Source organism: Neltuma alba, unplaced genomic scaffold, assembly GCF_004799145.2.
Source record: "Neltuma alba isolate B1F8T4 unplaced genomic scaffold, ASM479914v2 tig00011122_pilon, whole genome shotgun sequence".
In the NCBI taxonomy this organism is placed as follows: Eukaryota; Viridiplantae; Streptophyta; class Magnoliopsida; order Fabales; family Fabaceae; genus Neltuma; species Neltuma alba.
Window position 1 is genome coordinate 141,240 of NW_021635859.1, and position 15,642 is coordinate 156,881.

General features: G+C 35.9%; 2 protein-coding genes across 2 annotated transcripts; one reads left to right on the forward strand and one right to left on the reverse strand.

Moving 5' to 3' along the window:
* Positions 1–1,513: 1,513 nt before the first annotated feature.
* Positions 1,514–4,406, forward strand: LOC114761516 (GRF1-interacting factor 2). Its single transcript, XM_028950913.1, has 4 exons — positions 1,514–1,703; positions 2,338–2,414; positions 3,500–3,581; positions 3,839–4,406. Exons 1-4 carry the CDS (start codon positions 1,641–1,643, stop codon positions 4,247–4,249), a joined length of 633 nt encoding a protein of 210 aa, XP_028806746.1. The 5' UTR covers positions 1,514–1,640; the 3' UTR covers positions 4,250–4,406.
* Positions 4,407–5,648: 1,242 nt separating this feature from the next.
* On the reverse strand, positions 5,649–13,336 carry LOC114761438 (uncharacterized). The gene is made up of 15 exons (XM_028950794.1): positions 12,943–13,336; positions 11,810–11,860; positions 11,497–11,733; positions 11,224–11,322; positions 11,092–11,147; positions 10,776–10,887; positions 10,261–10,440; positions 9,036–9,305; positions 8,002–8,214; positions 7,718–7,921; positions 7,499–7,615; positions 6,843–7,133; positions 6,646–6,744; positions 6,032–6,555; positions 5,649–5,921 (listed from the first exon to the last, which is right to left on the reverse strand). Exons 1-15 carry the CDS (start codon positions 13,069–13,071, stop codon positions 5,888–5,890), a joined length of 2,616 nt encoding a protein of 871 aa, XP_028806627.1. The 5' UTR covers positions 13,072–13,336; the 3' UTR covers positions 5,649–5,887.
* Between the last annotated feature and the right edge of the window lie 2,306 nt (positions 13,337–15,642).

Consider the following 15,642-nt stretch of genomic DNA (forward strand, 5'->3'; position numbering starts at 1 on the left):
TTAAAAGAGCATATATTTATTATAAATAACTTAACAAAATTTTTTAATCTACTTAAATAATCAAATTAGTTAACTAACTATTATATTAAAGACAGAAAATAATACTCCTCTGGTCCTTAATATAAGACCGAATTGTTGAGTTAGTTTTGGTCCTAAATATAAGACCCATTTATCATACTTATCATTTTTCTCTAAATTATCCCTATAGATACTTCCTCAACCATAATCAAGTAGAAGAGGAAGATGGGGTATTAAGAAAGATGATTATAGTATTTTAAGAAAAACACGTTATATTTCTTATAATTAACTAACTTACCTAACTTTCTTAATCTAATCAAATTAGTTAAATGGGTTTTATATTAAGGATCGAAAGGGTACTAATGTTTTCAAATGGCATGTGTACGGTTGATTTGGTTGTGTGTGTGTGTGTGTGTTTTTTTTTAAAATAACAAGGCAAAATGATATTAAGAAATAAAAGAGTACTGCACAAAGCACAATGAACATGTGCGTGATAAATATTACTCTTATCAAACTTCGACAATGGCAAAGGATTCCTTTTAATTAGTGCCTATCAAAGGGAACCTAAATCTTGTTTTTAAATTATTTTTTATAGCATAAAAAATTTAAAACTCACAAAAAATTGTTATTTAAAAATCATGAACATTAACACTTAATCTTTGAAATTAAAACAAAATTGAATCTTAAAGTTGTTTCCCACTTTGGAGAAAAATAAATCTGCACTTGTAACTGGCAAGAGCCAAATACATTAGGTCAACTCTGACAATCATATTAACTGCTGATTCTCGGTTTTTTCTTCTGTAAGCAGTACTTTTATTAAAATATTTTAATTTTTTTTTTGAGTTACAGGAGGGCGGGATCGAACCCGCATTACACACACCTGAATAAAATATTTTAATTTTTTAAGGGAGAATAACAAAAAAAAACCTGAAAAATTACTAAATTTCAAATCAGGTTTAGTAACAAGATTTTATTTGGTGTTGATAACACTGAATTTACAAATGATAATAAATTTTTGTTGACATTCTTTATTTAGTATTTATAAATTTTTAAATTTTTTATGTCATTCTTTTAAAAAAATGATGGGATATAAATTTTTTTTTGTGAATTACTCCTCATGTCCTATTTATAAGTTATTTCTAACATATTTTACATAGACAAAATTTTTTTAAATTTTATTAACTTTTGTTTAAAATTCAACAATTTTTTAATTTTATCTCTATTTAATGTACATCATACTTTATATGTAAACAAAGTTAATACAAAAATAAATAAAATATAAAATTAAACATTTATAAAAAAAAATTTTCATTAATCTATAAATAGGATTAAAAAAAACCTTTTTCTCTCTCTACAGGATAAGAGAAGCAAGAATTAATATTTAGATACGCGTCCAATGCCACAGCGTGTTTTTGGCGGCCAAAAACCAATATACAAAACTCCGTAGTTGAGGACTTGCCATTCTTGTCGACTCCAGCCCCAGTATATATACCCAAAAATTTACCAACCACAGAGAGAGCCAGAGACTATAGAGGGTCTAAGAAAGGAGCACACTGACGCTCATTCCCTCGAAGAACTAGGGTTAGGGTTCCAGATTTTGGGGTGTGGAGGAGCACTCGAAAATGCTCAACGGTGATCCTTCTTTGGCTTCTGTCACTTACCTCACCACCGAGCAAATTCAAAAGGTACAAACGATTAGCATGAATCATTGTTCTGTTTCATTATTCATATCTCATTGTTTCTTAGTCAATTTATTTACTGGTTCAATGGTCCTGATGGCGTTGTTGGAGATGTGACTTGTGTCTTTACCTGTTTAGAAATGAGAAAGCCGTTCACATTACTTATTCTCTTTCCTTGTCTCGTAAGTCATCAGTTTTTATTTTTCACCTCTGCTAAATTTGCTGTCTTCATTGAGATGAATGCGAGAAGCACGTTTGATATTTAAAGTTTGTGCGATTTAATGACGACACTCTTTGCGACAGTCCTTTTAAAGGCTCAAGTCATTGATTGATTTCGAAGTGTTATGACAACTCATTTTTCAAGTTGGCCACCCAATGGGAATCTTGGACTGTTTTCTTACCGGCAAATAATGATCCTACCGATATGTGTGTTTTCTTGATAACACAAGAGGGACCTACGTTGTTAATGGAATGTGCGTCTAAAGAAATTTTGTATTCGCATATCTGAGGAATGATTTTTAAATTGTGAACTTCTGACAGAACCATTGAGCGAATGAGCGCTGAATGTGGTTCAGTTTAAAATTTGACTCTGTGGGCTCTTGTTTATCCTTGCTTCCGTGATTCTTTCTCCTTGGTGCAGTATCTGGAGGAAAATAAGCAGCTGATTCTAACTATAATGGAGGGTCAGAACATGGGAAAGTCCATTGAGGTTGCCCAGTAAGTGGCTATAGTCAATAATCACTTTAGATGTTGCTTATATTTGTAGAGAGAAACTTTGCATTTCTGCTGCACTCTCTTGCAAAACATTCCGTAGTCTTTGGCCATCTGCTTTGAAGCCCTCGACATTGGCCCTATTGCTTTTATCCACAAGATATCATATCTTATGGTGTCAATGAACAGTTTAGAGTTCATTGGCACATAAAATCTGAAGTCGAGTGTCAGCTTATAAATTAATATGTATGATTGCCTTTTAAAAACAGGGCAATCAAGCACTTCTTTTGTATAACAAGTTCAAGTCAAATAAGGCACAACTGGGATCTAGACAGCAAAAAACGTTTAGGGAGAACTTTGATATGTAGCCAACTTTGAATTATAGCTGGGTAGGGTATAACCTCTTGTTATTGAATCATGAATACGAGAAGAAAAATGCCCATGAAATACAACTGTAGATCTTCTGTACCCTTTTTGTTTATCACCGTTCTTAACCGCCTGCCTTGTATAGCATTTTAGATCTTTTTGACTGGGATAATAGGTGCACTGAGAAGTGAAAGCTCAGAAAACCTGGTTTAAAGAAAAGATATATCTGTTTATCAGATACAATTGTAAATAATGAAGTGAATAGTTTAGACCACTGTATCAACAGGGACTGCCCCTCTCTTTTCTCTCTCCTCTCCTCATCAGTAAACTCATTTTTAGCACCATTGCACTGAATCTGACTCCCGAAATTTCAAATTTGTATTATTTCGTCCTTGTATTCTAATGTCTAATTCTGGGGGCTGCAATAATCGGTTATCAAAATTCTCATATATTCACTATATATTTGTTTGAAGTTCTAGCATAAAGAGGGGGTTCATGTGCCTCTCGTTTCGAATGATCTCTTCGTGTTTGATGAAGGTCAATTCAATCAGAGGCATTATATAATTCTTTATGGGATCATCATTTCTTCTTGTTTTAGTATTTTCGCTAAAGAAACTACTTTTTAGTATGATTTCTCAAACGGCTTAACGCTGTCTTATTATGCAGACTACAGTTATGTCCTTATAAGCACATTCTACTGATTCTTAACGTTTTACCTAATACAGATATCAAGCCAAGCTTCAGCAGAACTTGACTTTTCTCGCCAAACTCGCTGATACTCAATCTCAAGCACCCGTACCCTCTCAGGTAATCTGAGCTCACTCAGTGCATGCTCTAGCCAAACCTGGTTTAAATGCAGAAAACTTTGATGCAGCTTTTAGGTTGTCAGTTGTTCAAACAAAAACATGATAACTAGATGTTTCTTGACTTATCAGTATAATTAGGCCTCGTACTTTTATTCATATCTCATATTTTTATGGGATGACTTCATGGCAAAACTTTGCCCAATTCTAGTCCGTTTCAAATTGCAACTTATGCTCACTCCCAAAATAACTGTGCCGCAGTCATCCCAGGTTGTTATGCAACAAGGACAGGGCAGCAGCCAGCAACCTCACATGGCAATGTCTCAGCAACAACCAGATGTTCCTATGTTGCCTTTCGATATGAAAGATCAGCAGCAACATCATCTAGCAATGTCTCTGCAACAACCAGACCTTTCAACTTCAAAATTGCCTTTTCAATTGAATGATCAGCAGCAGCAACTTAAACAGCAAGCCTTCTTCCAGCAACAGCAGCTCATCCAAGGGCAAGTAAATAGGTTTCCTGGCACCAACAGTGGCAGTAATCAGAGCCCCCAACCTAGACTTGGTATCAATCTGTCAGGGAAGCAAGACATCAACCATATTGGCTTAGATGCAAGTTCCAGTGGGTCTCTCGGGAAGTCACCGCTTGGTCGTAACAGTGGAAATACTTGACCATGAACTTTTTGTTAATATGATTGCTAAGCCCACTTAAAAGTGATCAGCACTTCATATTTTTTTGTAGCTTATACCGACAAAAGTCCTTGCTCCTGTATTCCTTGGCCACGGAATTGCAAAACGCACCCTCAACGATTACAAAGGGATTTTTAAATACACGATTTTAATTTTCGATTTTACCTTAACTCAGAGGTTTAAGGCTATTTATTAGTGAAAACACAAGTTATTAATGGGCCAGTGGTGATGAGAACATGGGCTCGACCAACTACTGTTTCAGTGATATGGGAATTAATACGCATTGATGTTCTGGGTTTTGGACTTTGGACCCCAACTGAAACCTTTTGTGGAGAACGAATGTTTGGATTGCATTCGCTGGGCAATTAAGGACCGCTTGTTCAGTTAATTTAGTACAATCCCAATTTCATCAAACAGATATTTATTTATTTGACGTTTAAATTTTTTAATCCTGCACTTTATTTTTGAATTTATATAATTCCTCGATTGTTTTTATTAGCATAAATAATCTTCAAGGGACTGTATGGAAAAAGATAAAAATGACCCTAAAAATTGAGAGGCCAAACTAAAAACAAGAGAATATAAAATCAAGTTGAAACAATACTTATTTATGTCAGTACTCGATGACAACAGAAGGGCGAAATATGATCAGAGAGATGAAGACTGGAGTTCAATTTCTCCTATTATAACTATAAACATTTATGCTGAAAAGAATGTAGTTTAAGAAACAAATGTTACAATTTTCAAGTCAATTTGTCGAGGCAAAAAATCAGTCAAAACGAAATAAGGTGCAACACTAAACTTGATAAGCCTTTCGTTTATTCATGGATGCTACGATTCTCATTCGTACACTAAAAATAATTCTGTTGAATTAGTATCTTAATGAATCTACGAAACTCAAGATTAGCCCCGTCAAAAAGGGGAAGCCAGCGGATGCGTCCCAAACGAAAACGTTGACTATATTGATTGGTTTTTTTAAAAGCATTCACAAGCCGAACAGCTATTAGCTTTGTGAGCACGCTGCAGGTGATCGGGCACTGAAGCCTTGGTAATGATGAAAGCACACTAAAATAAACAGAAAAATAATTTAAACCAGAAGGGGGGCTCAGCGAGAGTCCAAGATCCGAATCTCCACGTTTCCTGTCAAAAAGAAGCCCAGATGTTGTGAAAGCAATTCAATATCAGTGCAGTTTCAGAGGACAGAAAGGTGCGGCAAAATAGAGTCGGGAATACCATATGATCACATTTACACGTATACATTTCTTAACATCTCTGCACCCTCTTTCTTTCTTTTTATTACATTTTAAAGCCTTTTTTTGGGCCAAATATTACATTTTAAAGCTTGAAAATCATATATTTGTTTATGTTGCTCTAAAATCCATGCATGCAAACTGTCGATATATCAAAATTAATAATCTGATATAATTGCGAGTGCGGGATTTACAAGACACTGCTCACAAGCACCACATGTTCTAGAAATAATCACTGACAAATGTTTTCTTGATGCGCTTAAAAGAGGGGCTTAGTCATGATATCATAAAAAACAAACCATGTTTGAAAAGATCCAACAAGGAAAAAAAAACAAACCAGATGTTTCAAAAGATCGAAATAGAAGAATCACTATCTTCGAGAAGGGAATGCAGCCGCAGTTGCCCTGACAAAAACAAACAGCACAATATTCAACTCTAGTATTTATTTTCATGGAAAGAAACCTGGATAGCACAAGACAGATACCACCACACAGTAGCCAGTAAAGAAGGATACCTGGTTTGTTGTTTCCCAGAAAAGCTTGAAGCTAGCCTTCCATTAGCTGATCCTGTATTTTGGGTACTACCCATACTTGATCTGTCTGGGCTAACCCCATTGCCAACAGTTAAATGTACAGACGACTGCAAAGGCCTATTTTCACAGCCATCCATTTTGTGGGAATCCTTAGATTTACTCAAAATTTTGACATTTGAGAGGCCCCCAGCAACACTAAAGCTCATGCCACTAGACTGCTGATGCTGCACTACAGGAATCTTCAGGGAATCATCAGTTGTAGTTTGAGAGATGACTACATATTCCTTAACTGTACTGTCAGTTTTAACATTTTTGGAATCAGTTGAAGGGACCTTCTTTAGGCGATGAGATTGAGCCATTGGTGTAACAGCCACAGTAGGCAAATACGAAGAATGAGGAGGTGAAGCCGCAGCTGCTGCAGCAACTTTGGCAACAGCTGCAGTGGCTGCTACCTTTTTTTGTGCTCCTTCACGAAGTTGAATGTAATCACCCTCAATCATAAACAACTGAAATAAAAGAACAGCACTGAGGTTGTAGAGTAAATAAATTACAGATGCTTATACATCCAAACTTCTAACTTTAAGGGTAAAACTCACTTGAGGATGGTTGGCCACAAAATCATCAAGTCTTCCATACTTTTTCTCATAATCATGCCAGTGTAAAGGCGCGAGCATCTTGCCAAGTCTATTGGGAAGCTGTTTTTGAAACACCATTGCAAATCAACTGAATCAGATTGGACGCAAAAGTCACATTTCACATAGAATCCAAGAGTTCAAAGTTAAGACATGCTGACCGTTGAACTAATTCGAATTCTGCCACCAGCCGGAATAGTCCGAACAATGCACGCTAATAATCCCCTTTCGTCAAGAGGAGCAGCCTCTAAAGAACTAGCAATCGTTGAATTCATATGCCTAGTGGAGGCATACGCTTCAGACAAGATGGTAGCAGTAGAACTTCTTGTCATCTCACTATGGTTAACTGAATGGAATCGGTAAGATGATCCATTTGCAGCAGAGCTTGATTGTTCTGGGACCAAAACTTGGTCCCCTCCCCCATGATTTGCCGAAGCTGTGACATTCTCATCCTGTTCAACAAACACTAGCTTCATTGTCTAAGCAGTAACAGAAGTCAGACTAAAGTTAATATGGCAATCCATTTGTCAGTCACTTCTAGTCGACAATATGTAGTGTACTTTAAGAAAAATGACTACATATTCCGCAAAGGCTGAGTTGAAGAATTTTGGGCTCAGACATCAAACAGTCTAAACATTTCTACCAGATAATGGAAACCATTGCAAACATTTACTTGTGGTAACTTCCGTCTGTAGCTTCTATGAAAGAAGTAAAACAAACTTAGACTGTTCAGCATTAGAGGACCACCCAATCTTTGTTTAATAATAATAATAATAATATTAAAAAGGGCTCATATAAGCCAAAGGTAGCAACAAACCTTCGTTTCACTATTCAGATCAAAAGAATTCAATCTTAAGACATCATGAAACTGGGATGAAACTTGTTGTAGGCTTTGATCTGGTCGGGAAGCTTCTGGGTGTCGTTCATCAACAGACTGAAAAACCATAAATAAATTGAGGCTAAGCAACATTACTATTCACATGCAAAATAAAGGGGGTAACTTGATCCCCATGAGCGACAAAATCCAAACTACCACCTGTGTTTGCACATTAGATGATGAAATAAGATTTTGAGACTCCTCCCCTTGACGGATATGAACATCCAAGTAGTCCCTATTAAGAGCTTGTCCATTAACAGACATTTCATAATTAAACTTAGCATCTGATCTCATTAAATTCTGATCATCGTGGGATGACGAATGATCATCTTTCTCGGACAACTGTGAACTCTCTGAGATGGCCTGAAGAAAGCAAGTAAACTTCTAAAAACATGCATTAATAAGAAAATTAAAGATTGATCATTTCTTTCAAATTTCAATACCTGTTGGTTCTGCCACTGTTGCAGAGGTAACATTGCAGGTACTGAGTGAAAATGCCCAACCTGTGATTGAGGTACATGTGATGCAACTGAATGGGGGACAGCTTGTTGATGCATAAAAACTGGATGCATTGCAGTGACTTGACCAGGTGGGATGTATGGAGGCATCCCCAGCATAGATGATGGAGCAATATGAACACCAGGAACACGTTCGGTCTAGAACAGCAAAACGAAGTCAAAATATTTTAAACTCCCAGGGTGAAAATAATTTGGATATCACATTAATATAATAAACCAAAAGGTATTCCCTACTTTTCAAACAAATGTCGGTTGGGGCTTTGGTTTTGTTTCCAAACGATGGTCACTTTAGAATCAAAACATTATTAATTATGTCTTGACCATTTTACCCTTCAATTTAATTAAGAAAGAGAGACATTACTTAAACAAAATAAGGGTATTTTAGTCAAAAAAATTGCATTTTGTTAAAGTTATAGAGCTATTTATGAACTTTCTTAATCTACATGCAAAACCACAGAATATTTGAAAAGTGGAGTATAAAACTAAGCCACGTGGTGTGTAACCATTACAGCATCTGAAAACTAAAACACAGCAGCCAACCGCCTCTGGGCGGAGTGGCACCTAGTGTGTGTGTGTTGGAAATATGCGGGTTCGATCCCGCCCCTCATGTAACCAAAAAAGAAGAAAGAAAACTAAAACACAGCAGACTCTATCAAAAACATGTATCAACGTGCATAAACATATCACATGTCCCAGTAAAGAGTAGCCGATTTAAGCATTTAACCAACACACAGAAACATAATCAACAGCTGAGGAGATCCACAAGTGACATTCTGTATAACAGTCACTCAAAAAGCTATCAATATTCAAGAGCTCAAGGCACATCCCCCTCATAAAAGTCTAGAAGTATAGACTGTGATGCTTTGACATTCTGAAAATTGGGAAAAAAGGGCATTCCGCAAATTATGTAATTTAGCGTTCACCTAAAATCTAATAAATAAATAATTAAAGCACCCTACCTGGACTGGTGCATTTCCAGTAGATGCTAAAGGTAGACCATTTTCTGAATTCTCGGTTGGAAGGAGACCGTTATTTCCCCCTGAACTGCTGCTTCCATTTACATCAAATTGGTTCCCGTTATCCTGCACAAACTGAGATGCACTCTGTTTCGAACTCGTCTGGGACATTCTTGAGTCATCATTGTAAGCTCCACTCCTCTCTCTTGCATCAGCCAGCTCAAGCTGAAGCTGATGTATAGCATGCAAATGAACTCTCTCCATTTCTGCAAACTAGCATCAATTGCGAAAAAAGGTAAACATGGGTGAACAACCACTAGCTACAGTCTCATATTATAACAAAAAATTAATAAATAAAAAAGGGTAGTCAAAGGTATATAGCAGCCAATAGCTGTAAGCCCCCTTCCATGTTGAGGATAACATGGGCATTTGAAAAGAGAGAGGAAAGTTAACTAAACACATACAAAGGGCAAGCAGCCAAGCACAACAAACTGTATACATTATATAACTTTGGCAGACACTAAAAGGCAGAAGACTTTGGTAAAGAGGGAGGAGGAAAGAACAGGGGTCTGCAAGACAAATAAAACAAACTGAAAGAAAATAGAGGAAAAAAATGAAAATTTGAAGAGGTTCTAAGATGGTTTCAAAGAGCAGGAGCTCAAGTGCCGTGCCTTAAACATTAAGTGCATGTTATTTCCATTTAATTCACTAATTACTTTTGGCATAGGGCACCAAGAGACAAATTTACCTACAATGATTACAAGCCATTAGACTGAAGTTGAGAAAAATGGGGATTGATGAGAGAAAGTGTTATCACATGACAAGCATCATTGCACTGCCAGAGTCCGCCCCTCCTTGGAAGTCTTATGGAAGGCAGATGGGCTCTAGGCTGCCACGCCATTATGCCATGGAAGTTGTCATTGACAACACTGAAATAAATAAATGCAATACTAATAATGGATCAAAAGATAGGGGCTCATATAGCTGATGAAGAAAAGAAAATGTATTTTACTGTCAATACAACAGCTCATAAGACTAACATCATAATGAGTTATATGTTGCTTAAATACACACAGTATATCATCAAACCTAAACCATATACTAAGTAAATCCTCACACAATACCAGCTAGCAACTGAGATAAAAGGAAAAAATCAACAAAAAAACTCAGCTTAACACAGAGAGAGAGAGAGAGAGCCGCTAGAGAAATGGGGGAATAGCGAGTCAACCTGTCTTTGGAAAGCCATCCAGAGTTGGTTATATTGCTCCGTACGTTCTCGCAGTTCTGCTTGTAATGTCTGGTTTGTAGTTGACTGGAAAACATCCACCTCACGAACGCTTGCAATCCAAGCCTGGGCCTCTCTCAACTGTTCATCTTTATACATAATGGTCTCCTGAGCAACCCTATGCTGAAAGACAGAATCATCAGCCCATGTAACTCCTAGAAGCTGTATAACTTATAAACTTCAAATATAAAAAAAAGATCAGCTAGAACTTTTAAAAATGACAACTAATGAAAAAATGGCACAGTTCAAAGACTTGTAATAATCAAAATGACAATATTATTTTCTGTGCGTGTCTGTCTGAATCAAGTCAGCCTCCAAAGAGAATAGTTGATGTATTGGATATTTTTAATGAGCAGAATGCAAGTATATATATTTAAATGGGCACTGGAAAAGGTAAAATACAAAAATTAAAGCAACCATTTCCATTGGAGGAAAAAAACAGAGTCAACTAAGCATACTTGTTCCTGCAACTCAATAAGCTGCCTCTCTTTTTCTTGAATATGTTCTTGAAGATCATGTATTTGTTTAACATGCTGAGCTCTTTCAGCTTCAGTATGATCGTGCTCCCTTCTGCAAAAAACTTTACTTGCTTAGACATGTTCATAAGTTTGGATGCAAAGCCTAACAAACATACCATGTTACAAAATCTGCTAGGGGATTTGAGCAAGAGTAATACACGAAAACTGCTTTTTCTCAAACTAAATGAAAGCACTAATAAAATGCATGTCCATATGAGAATACACTCTCATGTACTGTCCGTAAATAAATAATAACCTGAAAGTTGCAAGCTCTTTGTTTTGTTCACGAAGGAGATCTTGTTTAGCCCAAGCCTGACAAGATAGAAAAAAAAAACATTAGCATATAATATATCAATAACTCAATGACAAAGAAAGGAGTTTGACAAACCGCTTCATTTTCTAATTTAATGGCGTGAAGCTCTCTGTCTTTCACTTCCATTTTCCCTTCCAGCTCATGTATCCTGTGCTCTCTATCAAGGAGTTGCTCCTGCAAAACCAAGTCAATAAATTTAGAACAGACTCACTATGAACAACTGGCCACAAGCATAAAATTCTAACATGTAACTCAATCCAAGCATGTTCTTCTTTCTAAGTTTTAAAAATCATTTTATTGACAGAGCAATTCAAACCTTAGAGTACAAATAAATATTAAAATATATACCTGAAGCTTGCTGGTAGTGTTAGCATGCTCCTTGAGTTGAGCATCAAAGCTGTTTTGCATTTCCATTATCCCAGATTTTGCAATTGTTTGAGCTCGTAACTCAATCTCCACACGCCCTAGCTCCTCTCTTTGCCTAGCAACATTGTGAATCCGTTGCTGCATGATATCACTGTCTAGTGCTCCATCCACTGTTATTGAACAAAAATCAACATCAACAGGCTCTCTCCCTTGCTGCACCTTGAAAAAAGGAAATCATCTTCACATTCCTAGATCCCCAATACTAAAAGGAAGCTTTGAGCAACGTCATCCTTACCTCATATATGGTTCTCTCATCTAATTGCCCAATCTTTGTTTGCGCTAGTTCCTGCACATCAAGCACCAGCAGATTTCCAGTTCACAATCAAACAAATAACAGAACAACAAAAGTAATAAAGCTCCCCCCTCAACCAGATAGAAACATAAATACTGAAAATTTGAAAGCAATCAAACCGTTGAAACTAAAATCCCAACAACATAAAACACAAAGTTCAGAGTCTTCAGCGTTAGCTCCCTCCATCTGCAAAGTGGTCCGCTGAAAATTTGTACTTTGCCAACCAAATTCGGATGATGAGGAAGCATTCAATGTTCCTCACACACCCTGGGTTCAGTTTGTTATCATGAGAAACCATGAACCAAAATAGAAGAGCTTGCCCCACCCATGAGTAACTATTTCATAGTAGCCTCATTAGACTGGAGATCTTTCTTGGTATATCCAGATGATAGACAGGAGAATAAACTGAAACATTCTGAAGCTATGCTGCCTAATTTGGGAATGACAACCTAATTGTCAAGTTTGCTATTTTCATTTGTCGTTGTGAACTAATTATCAATAAATCAGAGACTACTTGACACCCAGACTAAGATTTCCCAAAACCGAACATTAAAACAATTAAAAAAAAATTGACCACTCCAAAAGAAAGAAAACTAAAAGAACAACAACTGATAATTGAATGCTCTTTTGAGCCTCCTTGGAACACACAACTGAACCTGATAACAACTAATGTCAGTTGAACTAAGATATTTTGCTTAAACCTGCAAATTCCTTAAGTGTAATCAAGCAAGTGGCCACATTACCAACCTAAACTCGAGACATGGGTCACGTGACATCAACTATTCACACGCTCGTCCCCAATAAAAACTGCGAACGAGTTATGCTTGAAACGAGGAATCACCGATATACAGGAACGCATGAAAAATTAAATGTGAAACCCTAACGCCAATGTGATCAATAAGAAAATTTATAAAGCCCAGAGATCAAGCATAAGAAAAGGAACGACACGTTATTGTTTTCTCGATCTCCATCGATGAGGAAGCTCAAAATTTAATAATGTGCATTTTCGTCTGGCTAACCCTCCCTAAACCACAAAGGAAAGACAATGCATATTATTTTTCCCATCAAATCACTACCTCATCTCCCGGGTGCCGCGCTAAATGATGGTCCCCAGTGGCCCGCCACTCCTTCCGGGACGAAGCCGGCATCTGCAGAGAAGCCCCGCGAGCGGTGGAAGCAGCAGCAGCACCGGCCGTGGCCTCCATTGAAACGAAAAAACCAACTCTGTCCCCCGTCTACACTCTTCGCGTCCGGGGAAAATCCCTAGTTTCTAATAAGAATCATACGCAAAACCCTAAAATTGAAACTTTTTCTAGGCAACGACAATGAGTGTTGACGAAAGAAAGGGATAACAAATTTAAGGAATGGAAGGAGGAGGAAGGTTAATAGTGGGTTTTGGTACGGAGGAGTCTTTGGAGGGATTGGACTGTGATTATCTAACGGCTTTGAGTTTGAGGGCGAGTGATGCAAAGAGATGATTGGTGCGGGAAGTTTAGCTAATGAAGTTGCTCCCGCCATTTGTAGATCTCTTTCACAATCAATGTGATGGGCTCACGCGTTATGCAGCGCGTTGATGGATCATAAGTTCTCTTTTTTGCTTTTTTTTTTTTTTTTTTTGCTTTTTTTGGAATCACAATCCGGAAGCCAATAAACCAATAATCGATCTTTCTTTCTTTACTTTTTTTTTTTTTCGGCCAATGATCTTGCCACTAGGATCACCCGATCTGGTAATGGCACAATAAATCATCATCATAATAATCTCTAATTTGTTTAATACGTAGTAATACACATGAAGGCAAAAAAAAATTATTTAATACACATAAGAGCTTCCCGGGGAAAAAAAAAAACACGCAAGGGCATACACAGTTGGCCACTACACTCCAGAATATTTGGGACCTATCAAAATAATTATTTTTACGTTTGATTTCTCACAGTTATGAAATAAAAATGTTTTTTCTACAATTAATCCAAACGAGCACCTCAGTCAACCATCACCTCCAATAACTTGATGACTGAATACGAAATTGTCACTTTTTTTTTATTTTATCAAATGTCACTTTTCGTATGTAATATTATTTCAGTTATAAATATAAAACTCATTTTATAAAGCGTGGGTTTTATATTACAAAACAAATTTTATAATAAGCATGTTATTACGAGTAAGAACTTTTATGTGGATGTGATATATGCGCATTATCTTAACTTGTAACTCAGACTACTATCTCAGGCCAAAAAACTCAGACTACTGTCATTTCACAATTATTCATTTTAATATGTTTAGCTCGTTGATCCAATTAACATTAAAAAAAAAATCTTAAATCTTACTTAAACATAAAGTTGTATGTCCGATATTCAGTGAATATAATAAATGTATGAGTTGTATTCGCTTTAATCGTTCGAAAAATTTATCATTTCTAAAATGAAACGTGAACTGATTAAAATTAAATGGGCTTTGAAGACAAATTTAGATATAAACATGTATTTTTCAATGATTGAATTAATCACAAAAAATTGATTAAAAAAAACTACTATTACGTAAAAATAATTAGTCTTATATGTATAGATGAATATAAACTACATAAATTACAACAAGTCATCCCATTCGGAAATCATACTTTCCTTCTCTTTTATGACAAATGTGTCTTATTTTCTTATGCTTCATATAACAAACGAGAGTCTTTAGTATTTTAGATGGATTCTTTTTTATGTACATAGATCTTCTCATTAGAGTCAGTCATACTTAAAAAATTAGATACTCCTCTAGTCCTAAATATAAAATCTTTATACACGTGTACAAGGGTTTTATGTTTAGGATCGAAAGAGTACTAAATATGAATATATTTTTCAGTAAAAATTCAAACCTTGTTTTATGCTTCATATAACAAACGGGAGTCTTTAGTATTTTAGATGGATTCTTTTTTATGTACATAGATGTTCTCATTAGAGTCAGTCATACTTAAAAATAATTATCAGATACTCATCCGGTCCTAAGTATTTTAGGATCGGAAAAGTATTAAATATGAATACTTTTTTTAATAAAAATTCAAACCTTATTTCTTTATACTGTAAGTAACCACTCCTTTTCAGATATTTCATGAACCTGCCAAATTGATTTTTTCCCCCCTCTTGACAAAAAAGAATGGACACACCGTAATTTCCTCAGATGGCCGTAGGGTCTGGGCCTCATCTATCACCTTAATGTAGACAAGGCCTTGCGTTATGCTCGAGGGTTCCAACTCCATGCCCAACAACTCTGCCCTCTTTCATATTTCAGTACCTTTTTTTTATAATCAAAATTAAAAGTACTTAAAAATTGCAACTTATTACCTACGTATCTATGTTTATCTATTCTTCTTTCTTAAGAATAAAAAGAAAATAAAAAAATAACCCATGTCATGCTTCAAAAATTAAAATCAGATATTATCTATGCTCATTGTATTTTTCATTAGCCACGTAATTAAGTTTCAAATTTTCAACATACTTATAAACTAATCACACAGAATAATTCACCCGCTAATTCGTATTTCATCACATTCTTACAACAGGGCTACGAGTTGTTGGCAAGAAAAAAGGCTACAAATTATTATCTCCAATTTTAATTATAAGATCTCGTTATGATTTATTTTAATGTATCTGTATTTTAAATGGTCAATTTAAAATGAGAATTTAAATTAAAATATTATTGACAAATTAACTTTTTTTTCCTCAAAATTAACCAACACCGATCCACAGAATTCCAATCACTGGCGGGTGTTCTTGCAGTCTACAGCAAAGAG

Bases quoted from the DNA above. Each gene is read 5' to 3' on its own strand.
- LOC114761516 (XM_028950913.1), top strand. From the start codon at position 1,641: ATGCTCAACGGTGATCCTTCTTTGGCTTCTGTCACTTACCTCACCACC. The intron at 2,415-3,499 runs GTAAGTGGCTAT...TACCTAATACAG, and splicing joins AAGTCCATTGAGGTTGCCCA to ATATCAAGCCAAGCTTCAGC. The intron at 3,582-3,838 runs GTAATCTGAGCT...ACTGTGCCGCAG, and splicing joins AAGCACCCGTACCCTCTCAG to TCATCCCAGGTTGTTATGCA.
- LOC114761438 (XM_028950794.1), bottom strand. From the start codon at position 13,071: ATGGAGGCCACGGCCGGTGCTGCTGCTGCTTCCACCGCTCGCGGGGCT. The intron at 7,134-7,498 runs GTTTGTTGCTAC...TTTGTTGAACAG, and splicing joins ATCTGAATAGTGAAACGAAG to GATGAGAATGTCACAGCTTC. The intron at 6,745-6,842 runs GTCAGCATGTCT...TTTCAAAAACAG, and splicing joins GAATTCGAATTAGTTCAACG to CTTCCCAATAGACTTGGCAA.